General features: G+C 40.4%; 1 protein-coding gene across 2 annotated transcripts in view; it reads left to right on the top strand.

Moving 5' to 3' along the window:
- reln (reelin) overlaps nucleotides 1-22289 on the top strand; it is a 318770-nt gene that overhangs the window by 215398 nt on the left and 81083 nt on the right. For both annotated transcript variants that reach the window (XM_080207461.1, XM_080207462.1), the window contains 7 exons: nucleotides 1286-1443; nucleotides 3799-4006; nucleotides 5191-5267; nucleotides 6437-6595; nucleotides 14226-14414; nucleotides 14678-14951; nucleotides 18704-18844. In XM_080207461.1, coding sequence (XP_080063587.1) covers nucleotides 1286-1443; nucleotides 3799-4006; nucleotides 5191-5267; nucleotides 6437-6595; nucleotides 14226-14414; nucleotides 14678-14951; nucleotides 18704-18844 — 1206 coding nt within the window. The remainder of the gene's footprint in view (nucleotides 1-1285; nucleotides 1444-3798; nucleotides 4007-5190; nucleotides 5268-6436; nucleotides 6596-14225; nucleotides 14415-14677; nucleotides 14952-18703; nucleotides 18845-22289) is intronic.

The raw sequence follows: 22289 nt of genomic DNA, 5'->3' as shown, positions 1-22289 counted from the left end.
GATTCAGCCAGTGTGTTCTGAGAGAGATGGAGGAAACGAGATGGCTTCTAACAAAACGAAAGAAAACACATAGTTTTGCTATTCTTTTTCTTCTTGGGTGCACTACTTGGAAATTGTCCTCTAACTTTTCCATGAAATGGTATAGTCTAGTTAAAAAGCAGTAAGTTGTGAAGAGCTGATTTTCAGCACAGAATAGGGTAGTTTTACTGAAATGTCCAGTACCAAACTAGGAATGAATCAAACATTCCGGTGATCTGAAATGATCTGCTGACCTTCTTCTGACAACACTTTGGCTTTGTAACTGTTTCTTGCATAAATGCTGCTAGCACCTGGCTGAACTTTCAAACTTCCCAAGTGGTCTGCTGAACTTCATTTAAAGATTAATGTTTGGTAAAAAACTGAAGGAATATTCCATTATTTTCTAATTTTAAATTATCCGTTAGTGAGTGAACAGTTCTGTCCTGTGTTTGAGTGCACATTCATTTGCAATTTTCATTTCCCTGGTTAGAGAACAGGCGTTTGGATAACACCTTTGTGTCCACTCCAAAAGCAGAAGGGAGGAGTAGAAGGTAGATCTATATTTGTGTGAGTACCATTTTGCACACTACAGGGTCCCACAAGCAGCAATGAGATTAATGACCAGGTGATCTGCACTGATTTTAATGATATATTTAGATCTTCTTTGAATGGTGCCATAGAATATTGCATGTTCATCTGAACATGTAGACGGAGCTTTGGGTTTAACATCAGTGCAAATGTCTCAACATCATGCTTGAAAGATTGTCATAAAAACAAAGGAGTGAACACTAGGTGGTTGATCGCAACTTGTAAGTGACAGCTGGTAAGTGAGGTAACTATGCTGCCTATGCCTGGTTTGAGACTGCTGGAGGAAAAGCAACTTCCACTTTGATTATAACCTGCTGGGAGGAAAGACGAGCTTTGCTGCCTCTCTCTCTGTCTCTGAAGTCAGTGGTGTACATGTTGTAGGAGAGCCTGGGGCAAGGTCTTGTGTGCAGCCTTCTGCTTGGAAGGCCCATTACCAAGAATTTGCACCTGGGAACCTGTTATGCCATGTGTTGTATCATGTAAAAATACAAAGCATTTATTGTTTGCCCAGTAAACCAATTCCAGCAATGTAACCTTCCACTGTAGTAGAATTGATATTGCTAAACTAAAAACTACCAATTAATCACTTCAACATTATTACTGCTCCAGTAATAATTAATAAATATTTGTAACCGCACTGCACTATTTCAATTTCTTTCATTCTTTTGCTGAATTACAGTAAGACTCGATTCCGCTGGTTTCAGGAGACCAGCACCCACAAGAATGCACCTGCATTTGGTTTAGATGAAGTTTACATTTCTGAACCCTGCCCTAACTACTGCAGTGGACATGGTGACTGTATCTCTGGTGTCTGCTTCTGTGATCTTGGCTACACTGGTAAGGTTATGTCAAAAAGCTGCTTGATTTGATCAAAGTGCAAAAGATTTTAACCTTTGCTAAATGTTTGCTATGATGTGTAGCCATGATGTGGAGATGCCAGCTTTGGACTGGGGTGAGCACAGTAAGAAACCTCACAACACCAAGTTAAGGCCCAACAGGTTTATTTGATATCACGAGGTTTTGGAGCACTGCTCCTTCATCAGGTGAGTGCTGCTTCATTATTCACCTGGTGACAGAGCAACGCTCCAAAAGCTCATGATACCAAATAAACCTGTTGGATTTTAACCTGGTGTTGTGAGACTTCTTGGTATGATATATAGAGTTAGTACTTCTGCTTGAGCAGGACAGAAGTATCTTAACCATGCAATGCCATTGGTACGAATTTACTGTGATGGGGGTTAATTTGGCAAGGGAACTAATTCATTTTATTCAAGTGTATTCGGATTTATTTGAAATCACGTTCTCACCCATTATGGACGTGAATCTGATTACATCATCAACGAGGGCCAAAGAGAATCGGAAAGTGCGTCATGCCGAGTGAACTCATGGGATTTTGACCCCACTCCATCAATCCCGAGCACAGAGCATGCGGGGTCAGAATCCTGTGGAATGAGTGCAGTTTGCCATCTATTATTTTGTCAAGGATGTTTGTGCCTCCATTGCACTTCCTAAGATTTTAAATAAACATTTGCAAATTCCAAATGAAAGTAATGGAAATTCCTGTGATATCTAGTGGGAAGGGATATTTGAAATATCCAACAAAGGAAAAGTAGTATTGCTTTGATTTCTGACCCTCTAATCAACAAATCAATCGATGGGCCAAATAGTCTCCTGCTGCACTGTAGGGATTCTATGATTCTATGTTGGAAATCAACCCACTTCCATTTCATGAATGCAACTGAAACACCAAGCAGCATTATTATGCTCATATATAATAAGGGCAGCAGGTGGTACAGTGGTTAACACTGCTGCTCCACAGCACCAGGGACCCGGATTCAATGCTGGCTTCAGGTCAGTGTGTGGAGTTTGCACATTCTGCTGGTGTCTGAGTGGGTTTCCTCCAACATTCCGAAGGTGTGCAGGTTAGATTGATTGGCCGTACTAAATTGTCCCTTAGTGTCGGTGGAATTAGCAGAATAAATACTTGGGGTTACGCAGATAGGGCCTGGGTAGTATTGTTGTCAGTGCAGGCTCAATGGGCTGAATGGCTTCCTTCTGCAGTGCAAGGATTCTGTGATTCTATTCTATGATTCTAAAAATTACAAACTTCTAAAGTGTTCCTGATGTTAAATTTCAGAATATGATTCAGATAGAAATATGGCTGGAAGCTATAAATCAGACCTGCCTTACTTTAAAAGGTGCGTGAGATGTAGGAATTCAGTGCACTGGATGAAAGGGCAAAACACATTAGGAGAGAGATTTACACTTGAATTATTTTCCTTTTCCAATCAATATCAAGTACAATGTAAAATGCTGTGCCCCCTACATTATCATTCATTTTGGGCTTTCTCCCATGATGAGTTCCACTTTCCATGTGTTTTAATAAAGTGTACAATATAACAAGTGGCCCATGATGTGAACTGCCCAGCAAACAATTGAGGAACCAAGGCCCAAAGCAATTGGCTGATCGAAGATTGGGTTAGCGTGAAAAATGGAGATTTTGTTTCTCCTCATGCTATTGTGTGAATCTACACCAAGTCTAATGAAAATGGTGACAGTGATTGACTGTGATGGGTATCATGAAGTGTGACACCCGTGTTGTGAACCATGTCAGGGAAGTTACATCCAGGGTGCTAACAGGTCAAGGCTATTGATAAACCGTGAATTACACTGTTAGTTAAGTTGGGTGCTGCATTATTAAAAATGTGCACATTTTTCCTTTAAAATGAACACTGAAGCTCTTTTATTCTAAAATAAAAAGTGACTTTGCAGCTTATATTTGGCTGCTAGTTCCATCTTTACTAGAATGTGCATGGTTTAAATTACTTAAAACAGCTTACTTGCACAGCCAGGACTCTATCTTCAACGCATTGAGCACATTTACTTGGTTTAGCAATCCACAGTAAAATTAATTTCTGTCTTGTGTTTCTCATTCTCTCATTGTGCTCAGGAATAGCAAAGGAGAAATAATATCCAAGAGTTATAAATTGTAACCTCAAATTGGATTTTAGAAGTAATATATGTTTAGCAATTGTTTTACTGGTGTGCATTTTCCAGACTTGTTCAATTGTTTGCTTCTCCTTGTGTTCCTGTTTCCAGTTTAACTAATAGAAACAATTCCCTATTTTAATGGAAATTGTTTAATGCAGAAAGCTGTTTCTACTGATGATGCATGGCTCCATTCTCTCATAGTTGAAGAGGGAACCTGTGTGCCGAATACATCAAACCCCAGTGAAATGACTGATCGTTTTGAGGATAAGCTCAGTCCTTTCTGGTTCAAGGTTACTGGAGGACAGACTGGTATAGGCTGCGGGATACTGAATGACGGGAAATCCCTCTACTTCAATGGCCCTGGAGGAAGAGAGGCCAGGACTGTCAGTCTTGACACAACAAACATCAGGTTAAAAGCAAAATTTGATATTTGTTGCAGAATAATTTTACATTAAGAGATCTCTGTTAGCATTGTTTGAGTGCACTGTATTTCAATAAAATTATTTTATTAAACAATATTTCAGTCAGATTTGTATCTCATGAAGCAGAGTATAGATTGTCTGCAAATTCAAATTACGTCAGTTTGAATCTCTGAATTTGCTCAGGTATGGTCAATTCAGACAATCATGGATACCACTCTGTGCATTTGAGATGAACGTAACCATTGAGATAGCTAGTGGCTGAAATTGCCTCTAAATTAGTTGCACCGGGAGGAAATAATAATCTAACCTGATTTGGGGTTCTAAATCTGAGCCTATTTGGAAGAGTTTTCCCTAATGATATTCAGACTTAATTCAAATCCATTGTGCTGAACCCTTATAATGATGCTAGTAATAAGTTTACATTTACGGATGAATGATTTGTATTCATTAGCATAGGATTTTCAGGACTGTTAAATGCATTAGTTTTGTCACTCAATTTCGTGTTAAGGACAGGTAAGTCAGAAGAGTGAACTTTACACAGAGTAGAACTCCTGAAAATCTGTTTTCCCACTGTTCCCTAATACCCACTTCTGAAGAATATTCCTTAGTATCGAGTGTGAATTTATCCTGTTCCCACACTAGTCACCTCTCACAGAGAGGTTATCACATTGTCCTGAGTTCTGAATATCTTGTACTGAGGGCTGACAGCATTTAAGTTTATTTCCAAACTGCAGCAGCTTCCCTGAGTTACAAACTGCTAATATAAAGAAGAGAATGTCAGCCTCGGGCACTTACTTTCTTACCTCAGGTCCAGGTGGGAAACCAGCAGGGACGTCACTGAGGATTTTAACTGCTGCCTGTCCCAGCTGGGCTAGTGCAGCTGAAATCCACACATACCCCCATCCCTGTCCCCCAACCGCCCTCAATCTATCTGTTCCATAATCATTAATTCCAGAAGTCAGTGTTGTAGCTTGTCATGCTTGACTTTGGCGATCTAGTTTCATAACCATGACATTATCAGATTGTTTTCAATTTTGGTCATAAATGAGTTTCTGATATTGTCCATAGTACTGTACAGTGGGTCTGCCTGATGATATCGGTTGTTTTTAATAAAAGGCATGGGTAGTGCTTTCTTCCTATGAACCTTGTAATCTTTATGTTTCATGCATAGGTTGGTTCAATTTTATATCCGAATTGGAAGCAAAACCCTTGGCTCCTCTTGCAGCAAACCAAGAGCTAGAAATGAAGGTAATGATTCTGAAGCGTTTGTCATATAATTTTTTTGTTTATTTGGACAGAAAACTGAATTTTTTTTAGTGCTGTTAAAGAAGATATCTACAATATTATAATCACTCTTCATAGAATCATAGAATTCCCATACTGCAGAAAGAGGCCATTCGGCCCATCAAATCTGCACTGACATAATCCCACCCAGGCCCTATTCCTGTAACCCCGCATGTTTTCCTTTAATCCCCTGACACTAGGGTCAATTTAGCATGGCCAGTCAACCTAACCTGCACATCTTTGGACTGTGGGAAAAAACTGGAGTGCCTGGAGGCAACCCACACAGACATGGGGAGAATGTGCAAACTCCACACAGACAGTGATCTGAGGCAAGAATTGAACCTGGGTCTCTGGTGCTGTGAGGCAGCAGTGCTAACCATTGTGCCACCCATTCTGTTTGCGTGCATGACATAAAACCAAGAAACCCCAGGTTTAAACCTCCATCTGTGGCCAGGATTGTATTCTCCCACCCCATCAGCAGATTTGAAGGTGGTGGGGGACCTGACAGTAGCATGGGAGGGAATCCCGCCCGCCCTGACCCAGAAGTAATTTTACAGTTGGGTACATAGGGCATGAGGTGGGAAACCCACCAGTGTTCCAGTTAAGGCCCTTATGAAGCCTTGCAATCAATAGGGAGTTCAGGAAGGATAGTGAAGTTTGTAGGCAGTAAATGAATTGAAGTTCTTAAGTCATACATATTTCTTTAAGCATAAATGTTTGGTAGCATTGAATACTGTCACAGAATTAGCTGATAAAGAAGGCAAGACAGAAAGTAGGTTAGTTTGTTTAGTTATGAATATATTTATTTTCTGTTTTAGTAAAACCAACAGGAAAGTTAAAAGTAACTTCTCCATATTGCACACAGACAATGCATGCAGAGGGCAGATAAATGATTTCTTTGTCTATTTGGTTCTTCATAAGCAAACAATTTAAAAATGCTAATATTAATGATTCTGGGACAATCTCTTACAATCTTCGTTCCCAAATTCTTTCATTCTTCCAAACTCTACCCCAACCCCTAACAACAGAACAACCTTTGACTCATGGTGAGCAATGCCACTGGAGATCTGCCAAAGTAAAACAAAATTCCAGCGTCGTCTATAACCCTATTCCCTCCTATCTCCAAAATCTAGGAATTGTTGTGCAGTATACCAATGACAATGGAGTGACCTGGCATGTTCTGCGTGAGCTGGACTACATGTCGTTTCTGCAGCCTCAAATAATAACGATTGAACTACTCCCAGAAGCTAAAACCATATCAACAGCATTTCGCTGGTGGCAGCCACAACACGGTAAGTCGGAGAACTACAGTTTGTTTTACTGAAGCAGCAGACTTTTCACTGATAGTTCTGGCCAACTAGACATTACCTAATTTCAAGGTCTTATTTTAGGGTATACCGGAATGAAATCAGAGGCTGTGCACTAACTAGATACCATCGAATGCAAGTTGAAATCAAAACCCATTTGAAAAAATTGAGTAAATTTAAGTCAGGAATCAAACCCAGGTCCCTGGCACTGTGAGGTAGCAGTGCCAACCACTGTGCAGCAACAGTATTAATCACTGTGCCACCATGCCACTCTCATGTTGTTTTCAAACATCCAGAAATCATACATGTTTGGAAGGAACAGCTCAAAAATACTCAATCTAAACAATATCATCAGCAACAATCATGAACTTCAAGTGTTTAGTTTTATTACAATTGCTATCATGCACTCACCATTTAACAATATAAATGGAAGTACTGTTTTAACCACAATATTAAAGTGCTATTATCTTTTTGGGAAATTCATTGTTGTCACATCTTTTGCTATGGTGGCAGAGGAGGGCGATAACATCCTTTTTGTATGTGTAAGTAGCATTGCAATGTCACTTTCTTTACACTTTTAAGTAAATTAAAATGAAATTGTCTCTTTCATGAAGTCAGTGAACAAAAATCAGTACAGCAATGAACAGGCCCTTCAGCCCACCAACTCTGTGCCGACACAGATGCCTCTCTAATATTTTCTTGCCTCTACATGGTCCATATCCCTGCCTATTCATGTATCTACCCAGACGCCTCTTGATTGTTGTTACCTAATCTCATTCCACCACCTCCTCCGGCAGTGCATTCCAGGCATTCACCTCCCTCTGTGAAAAACTTGCCCCTTATATCTCTTTTAAGCTTTCCCCTCCCACTTTCAACCTATGCCCCCAAGTAATTGACCCTTCTACCTTGGGAAGAAGACGCTATCTACTCTATCTAAGCCTGTCATCATCTTATAAACCTCTATCAGGTCTCCCCTCATCCTCTGACACTCCAGTGAAAACAATCCAAGTTTGTTTAACCTTTCTTCATTGTCCATATTCTCCAAACCAGGCAACATCCTGATAACATTTTTCTATATTGGCTTTGATTATCTACATTGCTTTGGTTCCGGGCAAGATCCTTGTCAGTTAAGGGGAGGCTAGCAGTACCATGGAGCAATATATAAAATACATCAGAAGAGGCAGATCAATTTTTGCTGTGCTGAGCTGCGGTCTCAGTAAGGTATAGAATTCAGTCTTGGGGAATAGGAGTTGTGTTCACTCAGAAGCCACTCTACAAATGGGTCTTTCATGAGTCTTCCACAGTTAACTGTGAACCAGTGCCAACCATCTTGTATCGGCTCATTTTAACAATGTCAACAGCAGAATGCCAAGCTACCAGGCCCCACATCTCCATTACCTTTACTTGTTTTGAAGTGGCAAATGGACATATTTCTCTACTGGAGTGTAAGAAGAGAAATCCAAATGATTATATTGAAGGAAAATCCAGCCAATAATCTTCTAGATCTTCCAGCATTTGTCTTTACTGCAACCTGTGCAAAGATTAGTTTCTGCTGGTGACACTTAGTTATACTGTCACTTCCAAAGTGCTGTGTGCCAGAAGCTATTTTGAATTTATGTGAAATTGGTAACATGACAGCACTTTCTGAGACTGGATAACCCTGCTCAAAGTATATGATGGGTCCTTTTCCAACTTCATGTTTGCAAGCACAAGTTCAAAAGTCATGAGCAATATGCACTCACATTTGGGATTGGAATGCCCTGCCTGCTGCAGTTGTAAATGCGTCTAGTTTGGGGGCGTTTAAGAGATCTCTGGATAGGTTTATGGACGAAAAGGGATTGGTATAGGCTAGTGGGTCATTGTTTTTGTAACTGGTCGGTGCAACATCGTGGGACGAAGGGCCTGTTCTGCGCTGTTATGTTCTATGTTCTAATTCTCTTCTGTATCCTTTCCAATGCATCAAATCCTTCCAGTATTGTGGCAACCAGAATTATACACAATACTCCAAATTTGGCCCACCAAAGTCTTGTATAGCTGTTACATGATTCTCCAATTCCAATGTCCTGACCAATTAAGGGTCATTGGTCTTGCATTGCTAGGTATGCAGACCTAGATCCCTCTGTATGCTAATATTTCTAAGGGCTCTACCATTTACTGTATATTTTCCTTCTGCAGTAAATTGCATCACCTCACATTTGTCCGGGTTAAAATCCACCTGCTGTTTTTTGGCCCAGATCTCCAGCCAATTTATGTACTTCCATTTCCTCTGACAATCCTCCTCACTCCCCTATTTTTGTATCATCTGCAAATTTACTAATCAGACCATCTACATTTTCTTCCAAATCATTTACATATATTACAAACAACAGAGGCTCCAGCACTGATCCTTGTTGAACACTGCTTGTCACAGACCTGCAGTTAAAAAAGTACCCTTCCGCTGCTTGTCTCTCTTTCTAAGCCCAAGCCAGTTTTGTATTCATCTTACCAGCTCACCTTGGATGCCACATGACTTCACCTTCTGTTTCAGCTTGCCATGAGGAACCTTATCGAAGGCTTTATTGTAGTCCATGTATACAACATCCACTACCCCGTCCTGGTCAATTTTTTTTGTCACTTCCTCAAAGAACTCAATCAAGTTTGTGAGTCACGACCTCCCCTTTACAAAACCATGCTGCCTGTCACTAATAAGCCCATTCTGTTCCAGATGTGAGTACATCCTATCCCTAAGAATTTTCTCCAATAATTTCCCGACCACTGATATAAGGCTCACAGGCCTGTAATTTACCAGGTTGTCTCTTCTGCCCTTCTTAAACAGAGGAACAATGTTAGCTACCCTCCAATCCTCGTGATATCTTGTCCATGGCTAAAGAGGATACAAACATTTTGGCCAAGGCCTCGGCAATTTTTTCCTTCTCTCAGTTTTTAGGGATAAACCCCATCCTTCCCTGGGGATTTGTCCACCTTAATATTTTTCAAAACCTCCAATACCTCCTCCCTTTTTATCTCAACATGTCCTAAAATGTCAGCATCTTCTTTTCTACACTCGCCATCTACCACATCCTCCTCCTTTGTGAATACTGATGCAAAGTACTCATTAAGGACCTCACTCACCTCACTTGGCTTCACACACAACGCCTCATAATAACTGGGGCCGCAGGGCTTGACATTACATTCAAAGCACATGGTTTGTTGATTTCAGTTGTAAATTGACTCATTGATTTAATCAGTAGCATTTCCTTGTTCCATAAAGAATTGGTTTGTTCTATTCTGAGATGTTATAGCAATTAACTAAAAGCTGGTGGGCACATGCAAATAGCACTGTGCATATCTGTACCAGAATTAATCGATTCTTGTTTACAATCCTTAAAACGTACCTACTTATTGATTACACAATTTTGTACCGTATTAATTTGATTTATTTCAGCAATTTCTTAAATTAGAAAAGTTGTGCAATGTGATGCTTGATTTAATCAAGGAAAGAAAAGATTTTAGAGCTCCCAGGTATTTAGTTTCTGACACCGAGGGAATTGGATGTATTCTATTATTACATTAGAGATAATGCACATGTGCTCTATCGAGACTACTTTGGTGTAGTAACAAAATATTATAGAATTCACTCAATTTTTGTTCATGGTCCAACAAAGCTCCTGGAGATAATCTGGTTTAAGAAAGATTCTTACACATTCTTACAATTGAACATATTTAAAATTTCTAATCGTCAACTAAGGTGCACATTTATTCATGTTTTCTACTCAGCCAACTTCCCATTAATAACATTTGTCACAAAGGTGGTGCAAAAATAACAGAGCATAATGGGAGATCCAGCTGAGGTAACAAGAAGTGTTAGCCTGTATTAAGTTCAGCAAGTAGCAGGGCAGAGGCATTTGAAAGAGTAACTCAACTCTTTCAGTTCACACAGGAACATGGGTTCATCAACACATTAACTTTACTGAGAAGTGTTACAGGAGGGGGTATCATCATGTTCCACATGCTACTGCCAGTAGGATATCTGTCACATTCAGCCAAGCCTACCTTAACCTTGCCAAGGAGTAAGGGAACTACATCCCATCAAGGCATCCACAGACCAGCAGTGGTTAGCACTGCTGCCTCACAGATCCAGAGACCTGGGTTCAATTCTGGGTTACTATGGAGCTTGAATATTCTCCCTATGTCTGTGTGGGTTTCCTCCAGCTGCTCTGGTTTCTTCCCACAGTCCAGAGATGTGCTGGTTAGATGGATTGGCCATGGTAAATTGGCCCTTTGTGTCCCAAGATGTGTAGGTTAGATGGATTAATAATGGGAAATGAGTGATGTTATGAGGATAGGGCGAGTAACAGGTCTTGGGTAAGAGACTCTGTCAGAGAGTTGGTGTAGACTCAATGGGCTGCATGGCCTCTTCTGCACTGTAGGGATTCAATGATTCTGTGACCATGCACCATCCTGGGACCAGATTGACATTGGAAGGAGTGATGGCCAAACTACAATGCCAGTAGCTGTCAAAGCAGCAAGACTTGATTTTTTTTTGCCACAAGTCACTTTCATGGTCTGGAGACTTTGCAAGAATCATGCAGTTTGCCATTCACCACTCCAAGCTGAGGTCATAGCTGCCCTGTTTCACAACTATTGAATTCTGAATCAGGTTGCAGCAGGGCACAAGAGACACAGGCGGTTTCTTTGATGTTCCTAAGGACAGGGGGATAATCAATCTACATCCTAGTCTCCATTACGCTTGTTTGAAATATTCCACATTAGCACAAAACTCCAAATGTTCAGTGACAATGAATGACCAATTCTCAATGTTATTAAATGTTTTTTAGATTATAATACCTACACCTTAAGGAAAACATAAATTCCTCACTTGCTCCAAGTTAACAGTATTTGGCTACTCAAACATATGTGTTAACCTTATACGATGGCTTATGATATCAATATTCAACTGACCCCCACAATTCTACAAACAGCCTAACCAAAGTACATGAGGCAACAACCTTTTAAGGCAGACATAGTGGGCCAAAGCAATGATTGCAGTGTTTATAACTGTGCCAAAGTTGTCCTACTGTATCTCACAGAGAGACACGCATAACAGTGTTGGTGCGCTTCACGTTACACAGGATAGCTGTGGAAGCAGTCAGATTTAGGTTTAAGCAGGAAGACCACAACAAGCCATGGTGCTGAAGGAAGACAAGGGAACTGACCAACAGTCAGAAATAGAGTGGCTATCAGAAGAAGAAACAAAGGGTTAATAAGCTCTTAACCAATTGAAGTTCCCCTTCATATTTAATTGGCTATTTTCTCTATTTTTTCAAAAAACAATTCTTATTATTAAGTTTATGTGGAAAATGCTAATTTTTGAAAGCAAATGTTAACAGCAATGAGTGTGATTTGTCTTTATTTCAGTCACAGTGAATGTATAGTGTATATTTAATGTCACGCTGATGTGTTTCCGTTCCATGCTTTATGTGTGAATTAATGATAGAAGCTGAATAAATGCTGTTGCGTTATGGGTTCGTTTGATGTCCCAATGATGTGATCTTGAGACTTAAATGTTTAAACATGAACCATTTATTCTTAATCTTTAACTATTTACAGATCCCCTTTACTGTGGGATAAAAGGGGCTGCTGTCTCCATGCAGGCTGCATATAGAGTGTTCTCTCAGTCTATTACATGTGACTCTATACATCCGTTCCAAGTTAACCCTTGCTTTGCCAGGCATCTTTACATTATACGTCATACGGGCACAGACAACATCACACAACAAAAATGGAGTGCCTCTGGTTGCAGAAGGGTCAGACCCCATATGCATTTAAGAGGTGATCTCCAGGCACCCAAAGGACATTCTGCTGCACTTCATTGATCAAGACCTGAACAAATCCTCCCAGCGCTGACACCAGCCACTAATAGGTGGAAAGCAAAGCTAGAAGTTGGTGGACTATCCCATCTGCTCCACAGAGTCTCTCGCACATGGCTGCTGTTTATTAAGCCATTATACTACAATAGTGTTCAAAGCTTTTGCCCAAATCATTGATGAAGCATTGTTAAATTTCTCTCCCAAAGTTTTTGAATCCTTACTCTGATTCACTAAAGTTGATAGCAGATATTAAAAGAACACTTGACAACAATATTTGAACCAAATCAGAAGTCATTCTTATCAATTGAAATTTATCAATTATAGAACAATCTTATTGTGTTTATTTTGTACTTAAATTTTACTTCTACCATTCGCCATTTTAGATATTGTTTGTTGTTTCTAAATTAAGTTATTAATAGTTTTAATATGTACACCTGAGTGGTAATAGTCACTATTTGAAGAGAATTTGGTTTTGTTTTGCAAAACTGCATTCAATCTGGTAATAAAGTTGTTGCAAAGGAGGAACTGATTCCTCTTGGTCCTGTAGTGAGAGAGTAGGAGTACAGCTTTTGGAACATGGTGGAAAATTGCTCATCCACTTTTGATAATTGTAATTAGATCATTAAAAAAGGAAAATCCTAAAAGATCTCAATACTGACCCCTGTCAAGTCTGATCTGTCACCGTGTTAAATGTTCACATTTTAATGTTGAGCATCTCAATTGACATCGGCATCTGTGACATTTCATCCTCTTCTGCTTGTTCATGACTTGACTGAAATATTAGATTAATGATGTAAACACTGCAAATTTATTGAAATTTAGTTTGCAGAGAATTACTGAGATATGACATTTTCTTCTGCATATTGGCCATGGAATTTCTTGGTAGATTTTTTTTCAATGAGTTTGAAGTAAGAATGTAGAAATTGTTAATCCTTCAGTGAGCACTATTATACCCAAAATCATGCAACTTGCTGAAAGTCGGTATCTGTGCTGATTCCTCCCTCTTCCACATCACTTAAAATGAAACGGTACTTGTTAGTTTATATAGTAACAGAAAGTGATAAGATTCTGTTTTACACTTGGAATTAAACTAATCAAGCTTTGCTATGAGAGTCTATTTAAACTCAGTTAAGTTATTACCTTGTACTTATTATTCTGCAGTTAACCATTTTGTGCGGCAATGTGGAAAGTAGTTGTGTTATTACAAACCAACCGAATGAATATAAAAATCAGCAATTGCACAGATTAATGTATGGACAGATGAATCTCATTGAGTTTCTCTTTCTGCTCCTTAAAATTGATCAACGCTTCTTTTATAATAGCCAGGAGAAATTTGATAGTGTAAGATTAGTGATGAGTGGATCATTATTTTAACAATTTTAGTCTGCTGGAAAGGGAAAGGAAATTTCTTTTGGGCATGAAATGCTTTGCTAAAGGAAGATTTGAGGCAAAAACTCTCGAGGGAAGAATTGATTTAACATTAAAAGCAGTGAAAGATCCGAGTGTAACTGTGGGATAGTTTTGAATTGCTGGAACAAAAAGTTGGCATAGGCAACAGGAGACTGTTTTTGTTTAAACTTCTGCTGAACAATTTTTAGCCTTGAATCTTTTTACATATCATTGCTAGGGTGAAGAAAACATTAATCTTACGGCCTTCAAAATGTTTTGTTTTAATTTGATTCATTTGTTATCAGATTGCCAGGATGTAATTTAATATATTTTGAGTCCTATCATGTGCTCTAACTTTGAATTTTGTCTCTTTTTAGGAAGGCTCAGTGCACAGTGGGCTTTAGATGATGTCTTGATTGGAATGAACGATAGCTCCCATACCGATTTTCAGGATACGTTTGATGATTCATCCGACTTGCAAACCAACTGGTACCGTATTCAGGGGGGCAAGGCAGAAATGTATTGCCTCTCAAAGGATACAGCATTGGTTTTTAATGCTAATATAGGTATGTTATCAAACAAAAATGCAAACATGAATTACTTGGCACAGTTCAGAACTTTTCAGAGGACTGTAACCAATTAACTTGCATTTCAAAGGATTACTTACAAAGACACCACAGAGTCAATATAAATTATATATGAAAATCAATAGTATTAGCCTGAGAGCTGAATGTTTGCACCATGATGCATTAAAATAATAATGTTCAAATCATAGATCCTCGCAAACTGTCTTTCATCTCTGATGCTTCTGTTTCTCCTGTCTTTTTAGGCAAGCCCCGGTTTGCAGAAACTTGGGACTTCCATGTTACTGCCTCCACGTTCTTGCAGTTTGAACTCAATCTAGGCTGCGGCAGTCAGTCTCCAGACTCCTATGGCATCCATCTGCAGTACTCCCTCAACACAGGCAAAGACTGGCACCTAGTAACAGAAGAATGTGTTCCTCCAAGCATTGGCTGTCTGCACTACACAGAAAGCTCAGTCTACACCTCGCAGAGGTTCCAGAACTGGAAGCGTGTCACTGTCTACCTATCTCCAGGAACCATGTAAGTTTTTAGGAAAAAGTCCAGCTTCTTAAGACCCGCAAGCCATTTGGACCATGGCATATTTATGTTATCTTCAAATACCTGACCTAATTTCAGATTAATATTATTGCCTAACAAACATCTATCTATCTCGGTTTTGAAATTTTCAATTGACCCCAAGTCTCAATGGTACTTTTTGGGAGAGAGTTCCAAATTTCCATTATCCTTTGTGTGAAATGTGTCTTCTGATATGACCCCTGATCGTCCCAGCTCTAGCCTCCCTGTTTTGGACTCTCTCCATCTGAGGAACTAGCTTCTGTCCATCCTGTCATTCATTCATCTTAAGTTCACCTAATAATATTCTATATTAAAGGTGATGTCAACCTCGTCTATAACCTTCCCCTTTCATTTATTTATCCTTTTTAGCCTGGGTATCATTCCAGTGAACTTATGCTGCATCCACTCCAAGACAAATATTTATTTCCTGAGATGCGGCACCCACAACTGAACACAAAACTCCAGAACTCCAATTTTACCAATTGGAGTACATAGCCACTGTCCTGACTGTCCACTATATCCTTACTAGTTCCCTAATCATGTCAGTAGGTTGCCTCTAATTCTGTGTGCCCTCATTTTTGTTAATCATCTCTAATATTTTCACGTCTCGCTTATCACTGTCTTCTGGAATCCATAGAGATAACACTCCCTTATCTACCAAATTACTCACTTGCTGAAAAATCCCTAATTGGTTTATTTGGCATGACTTATCCTAAATAAATCCATGCTATCTTCCTTGGGTTAGATATTTGTCCAGTCCCTCTGAGAGGAATTTTATGTTTGTTTTCAGTGTTATCTCAGGTGGGTAACAAGGAGAGCAATCCACCAGCTTCCCTGCCAGCTTTTCTCACCAAATTTTCAAGCACTTTGGAATAAACAGTGGAAGTGGTGGGACCCTGACGTAATGTTGGCAGGGTGAGCTTTGAATAAAGCTGCCTAGCAGCCAACCTTAAGTCCCTGACAGATAGGGGCGCAATTTTAAAGGACACCCTGTTCTGAAAAAGATAAAAATAGAAAAAAGATCCTGCCATGCACATTCCCCTCTCTCCATGGTCACACACTCCTCACCTCCATGGAGTCTCCCGTCTCCAGAGAACTCCCAACCCGAACATCGGAAGCCCTCTTGGTGCTAACCCCCAGCAGTGTGAAGGTACTGCCGGACATGACCCTCTCCTCCCTGAAGGCTGTACTTACCTGTGCACCCACAGCGGGAACCATTTCCCAAGCCCTTATTGATCCAGACCTATTTTTAATCATAATATCTTCATTACAATGCAGACAAAGATTAAAATGAAACTAAACTTGTTGGCACCATTGTTTAATATGAAGCTAAACTGAAGTGTTAATCCTTTCTTAGCACTCAAATGCCGAAACACAAAACTTAAATTTAAACATTCACCTTTATTTCCAACGCCCCTACAAATATAGATCACTTAAACTATTTCTAAAGTCCAAAAGTATGAAGGTTAGATGGATTAGCCATGCAAAATTGTCCCCTAATATCCCAAGATGCATAGGTTAGGGGAATTAGTGGAGTAAGTGCATGGGATTATGGGGACGGGATGGGCCTGGTAAAATGTTCTATCAAAGGGTTGGTGCAGATTTAATGGGCCGTTGGCCTCTTTCTGCGCTGAAGGGATTATATGATTCTATTTCTCAGCACCTCACTCCTGAAGAATGGACACCCATAAAACTGGACACAGCAGGAGTTACCAGCTTCACTGGGGTATTGGGAGAAATACTGGAGACCAAATAGTTAAAAGAAAACCTCAAGGCAGTTCAAAATTGTGAACGAGCAATTCGTTTTTTCAGAAATTCTGAGTTGCCTTCTTCTTCTGGGTGGCATCTGATAGCAAAGGAATGTTTGATAAATCTGAAACTATTTCCCACATCAGCAGCATGAGCTGCTAATCCCCAATTCTGACCAGGAGTTGTAACCTGCAAAAGCTAACACCCCAGGGTAATTTCATACAAATGGATCAATGTTCTTATGAAAATGTCACAAATTGTTAATTATACAAAGGTAGAGTATACTCAAGAAGTTGTGAAATGCAGAGTGGAAAATAAGGATGGTAACTGGACGAATTTATGCATTTGAACAAGTATTGCAGATGATAGATGAGAGCATTTTGGAGGAATTTATCCCAAATTCAAATTCCACCATTTGCCATGGTGAGATTCAAATCTGGGTTCCTAGAGAATTGCTCTCGGTCACTGAATTCAGTGACCATTCAGAAGTATTTTGGGCGTTGGATTTGGATTCTAATGGAGCCTTCAATCTATTTAACTTGTATTTACTGAAGTCAAACAAATGTACACTGGAAACAAGGGAATAATGTTGTACATGAAAAGATTGTGGAGTGAAGGATAAGTGCATCTTTAAATTGTTGAACAAAGTATATATAACTTTAGAGTGCTTCATTAGATCCTCTGTTGGTCTGGATCATAGAACCCAAACAGTCAGATCCTTGTTTAAATCACTGCCCAAGGCAAGAGTACTAACTTCCATAATTATATCTCTAGGAGCTAAGAATTTATGCATTTGTAAAGTATTGTTGATGACGTGAGAACTGTACAGATGAACTTGTCTCAAATTCCCCAGCAGATGTGGTGTATCAGTTACGCTATGATGTGGAGATGCTAGCATTGGACTGGGGTAAACACAATAAGAAGTTTGACAATATCAGGGTAAAGTTCAACAGGTTTATTTGGTAGCAAATTTGCTACCAAATAAACCTGTTGGACTTTAACCTGGTGTGGTGAGACTTCTTAGGATATAATGTTAAACAGTGCATTTTGTTAACAACTGGTGTTGGCCTTCACTCCTCTCCTATTATGGTTGGCTTAATCAATTTTGTGCAAGAAAATGATTCTGCCAGAACAGTGCTTGTTTTTTTAATTCATTTAAAAAGACAGTAGGACTAGGGGGCACAGCCTCAAGATAAAGGGGAGGCGGTTTAGAACGGAGTTGAGGAGGAACTTCTTCACTCAAAGGGTGGTGAATCTCTGGAATTCTCTGCCCGTTGAAGTGGTGGAGGCTGCCTCGCTAAATATTTTTAAGAAGCGGGTTGATGGGTTCTTGATAAGAGAGGGGATTAAGGGTTATGGGGAGAGGGCGGGAAAGTGGAACTGAGCCACAACAGATCAGCCATGATCTTATTGAATGGCGGGGCAGGCTCGAAGGGCTAGATGGCCTACTCCTGCTCCTATTTCTTATGTTCTTATGTTATGTTCTTATGTGGGTGTTGCTAACTAGGCTAGCATTTACTGCTCATCCCTAATTCTTCTGTTCTGAAAGGCTTGCTAGGCCATGAACATACAAGGGCCTACTACATTTGTAGGGTCTGGAGTTACATATAAGCGAAACCAGATAAGGACAGTAGATTTCCTTCCCTAAAGAACATTAGTGAACAGAATAAGTTTTTAGGACAATCAACAATGGTTTCATGGTCATCAGTTGACATTTGATTCCAGATTTATATTGAATTCAGCTTCCACCATTTGTCATGGTGGGATTCAAACCCAGGTCCCCAGAGTATTATCCTGGGTCTCTGAATTACTCGCCCAGTGACAATACTATTACACCATCAAGACTGGATTTGGGTTTTGTTGCTAATTTTAAATTGTCAATTTTAAAGCTACTGCATGCTGATAATGTTATTTTAACCCTGTACCTATCCATTTGATATTTATTTACTCTTCCATTTTATAATTAGTTCCCCAAGGACCCGTTTCAGATGGATTCAAGCAGAATACTCTTATGGGACTGGTAACTGGGCCATTGATAATGTGATCCTTGCTTCAGCATGCCCCTGGATGTGTTCTGGCCATGGCATTTGTGACATGGGTCACTGTGTGTGAGTATGAAAACACTGATTCTACAATATTGTAAACCAATTGTAATTGTGACTCTATTATATTGTAAACCGATCACATTTTTCAGCTGCTGTCTGCAGCCTATTAGAATCCAACCTAATTTTATATTGGGGGTCTGAAAAAATTGAGAAATGTTTTTATTACGTGATTGAAACTTATTTCATTGCCGTTGGGAGCTGAGAACTAAACCTCCCAGCATACCTCAGAAGTTACGCTGAACCTGGCACAGGCAGCGCATGCACAATCCAGTGTTTGTAGTTCTCTGGGCTGAGGACAAGCCCAGTTCAGCTGTGCAAAGAGAAAACCGGGTGGAAATGGGGCCATATACCCCAGGAGCAGTGCATCATAATCCGAAAAGGGAGGGGACAGGGAGAGTTCCAGGTTTAGGCAAAAAAAAGAGTAACTGGCTCCAAGCAGAACTGAGGATTGCAAACACAGAATTCCTACAGTGCAGAAGGAGGCCATTTGGTCCATCGAGCCTGCAGCAAAAACAATCCCACCCAAGCCCTATCCCCGTAACCCCATGTATTTGTACTGCTAATCCCCCTAACACTAAGGTCAATTTAGGATGGCAGACTTTAAGTGATGAGGGTTCAGCAGAATCATTGGTGATCAAAGAGGGCTCAGGAGAAGTCCTAGCAGTTGAAAAAAGCAGTAGAAGTTTGGTAACTCCATGCTGTGGGCCATTGGCGCAAAGGTAACCCTTTGGAGCAGTGGTATTCTGCTCAGCGTGGCAAAGAGCTGAATTTATGCTTGTGAGTTGGTGCTTGAGTGCAAATTCGGGAATCCAGAGGAATGGAGGCTCAGCCATCAAGATTAAAAGCCTGCACAATGAGCAATCATTGAGCAGTCCAAGGTGCAGCAATTTTTGGAGAGAATTCCAAGGTGAGATCTTCAAAGGTGAAGACTGGAATTCCTTATGAGAGAGACAGAGGATGGAATTCTCCCATCCATCCTGCAGTGAGTTTGGTGGCAAATAGAAGTGGAGAATCTAGCAGGTGCCAAAAAGTCAGAAATCCGCCGGTGTAAAATCACAGTTCTGCCAGTGTGGAGTTAGGGGGGTCATTCTTCCCATTGGCTGGTGATGTGAACTCCATTTGCCTTCATTTGCATTTCATGAATGCTTATTAAAATAGCAGCCCACAGACATCCTGTCAGGCCTTTCAATCTCACCTCTTGCCAGCGTGGAGTTATGTCAGTCTGAAACCTGATTGATAAAAAGTGTCATGCACAAGGAAGTCTTCAATTTGCAAATGACTTCAAGGTGAGTGCAACAAAGCCTTTTTGCCATTATGCTGCACTCTCCTAATGCATATAAACCAGTGCTTTTCCGCTTGGCAATCAGTGACTAGTGGTGTGCTGCAGGGATCAATGCTGGGGCCTCAACTATTTACCATATACATAGACAATCTAGAGTAGGGGACCGAGTGTAGGGTAACAAAGTTTGCGGATGACACAAAGATGAGTGGAAAAGCAAATTGCGTGGAGGACTCAGAAAGTCTGCAGAGAGATTTGGATAGGCTAAGTGAGTGGGCAAGGATCTGGCAGATGGAGTATAATGTTGGTAAGTGTGAGGTTATCCACTTTGGAAGGAATAATAGTAAAATGGACTATTTAAATGGTGAAAAATTACAAATGCTACTGTGCAGAGGGACCTGGGGGTCCTTGTGCATGAATCACAAAAACTCAGTTTGCAGGTGCAGCAGGTGATCAAGAAGGCGAATGGAATGTTGGCCTTTATTGCGAGAGGGATGGAGTGTAAAAGCAGGGAGGTCATGCTGCAACTGTACAAGGTACTGGTGAGGCCACACCTAGAGTATTGTGTACAATTTTGGTGCCCTTATTTAAGAAAGGATATATTAGCTTTGGAGGGGGTACAGAGAAGGTTCACCAGGTTGCTTCTGGATTTGAGGGGGTTAGCTTATGAGGAGAGATTGAGTAGACTGGGCCTATACTCATTGGAGTTTAGAAGCTTGAGGTGAGATTTTGTAAAGACATATAAGATAATGAAGGGGCTAGACAGGGTGGAAGCAGCGAGGTTATTTCCATTTACAATGGAAACAAGAACTAGGGAGCATAGCCTCAAAATACAGGGAGTCATTTTAGAACAGAGTTGAGAAGGAACTTCTTCTCCCAGAGGGTAGTGAATCTTTGGAATTCTCTGCCCAATGAAGCAGTAGAGGCTACCTCGTTTAAATGTGTTTAAGTCACAGATAGATAGATTTTTAACCGATAAGGGAATTATGGGTAATGGGGAGCAGGCGGTTAAGTGGAACTGAACCCACTATCACATCAGCCATGATCTTTTTGAACGGCGGAGCAGGCTAGAGGGGCTAGATGGCCTACTCCTGCTCTTATTTCTTATGTTCGTTGTTCACCACTCTGGCAGGCAGACCAGTTGCTGCCTCCATCTGCATGCTGAGCTGGCTTCATGAACTGCATTGGACCCATAGATCCTCCTGTGTTGCTGAGTTGGATCAGTACTGTACCTGGGGTTGGGGATTGCAGGGGCCTTTCTCCCCCCCCTCCGCTCCCCAAGTGCCACACGCTAGTGTTTTATCTGGACAGCGCAATGCTGCAGGATTCATGTAGTCACTGCAACAAAGGTTCGAAGTTTAACCGGGAGGGTTGGGGGAGAGTGGGGCAGCAGTGGTGGTCGTGGTGGTTGAGTGCGAAGTGGGGGGGCTGGCCTGACGGAGATCAGGGTGTTATGGTGCAAGGAAGGTGGGGAAAGGTTGTCACAGTCAAAAAATGATATATTTCTACCCATAGTGAGTAACTAAAAATCAAACTGTGGTTGCAATTTTTACAAGAAATTGATGTATGGTTACGTTACCACTTTTTGCTCAAGGTGTTTTAACCTTTTGAATTGCTTTTGCTTATTAGTAAAATTGGGATAAATATAACTTTTGCCAGTAGTATTAACTGGCTGATAATGGATTAGCTGCCTATTTGTACTCTTCTTCAAGGAAGGTTTGTACATGAGAATTGCTATCTAAATGTGCACAAAATAACCCAATAAGATGGACAAGTATAGGTTCACACAGTTACAAGGTTAAGTACTAATAGTTCACATATAATTTTCTGTACAGTAAGTCTACTCAGTTTAATTGCCTCACTGTATCATGACAGTTTTATATCTGTTTTAAAAACAATATTCAGATTAGTTTTACATTTACCAAGCTTGCTCCCTTAGATGAACAACAAGGCAGCAAAACTCAGAGGAGCTCAGAGCAGCGGCTGCCCTGGAGCTTAATGTTTTCAGTTCCTGAAGGCTTTATGAAGATTGAATGACTGAGTGGTTTTGAGAATGAATAAAAGACAGACTTTTAATTGATGCTTTTCTGGGAGCAGGTCTCACTTCATCTTCGTTAAAATGTCAGGAAAGGCAACAGCACGTTTAACAAACTGCACTCTTCAAACATA

The sequence above is a fragment of the Carcharhinus amblyrhynchos genome, chromosome 19 (assembly GCF_965287045.1).
Source record: "Carcharhinus amblyrhynchos chromosome 19, sCarAmb.v2.hapA, whole genome shotgun sequence".
NCBI classification, from domain to species: domain Eukaryota; kingdom Metazoa; phylum Chordata; class Chondrichthyes; order Carcharhiniformes; family Carcharhinidae; genus Carcharhinus; species Carcharhinus amblyrhynchos.
This window is presented reverse-complemented; position numbering and strand designations above follow the sequence as displayed.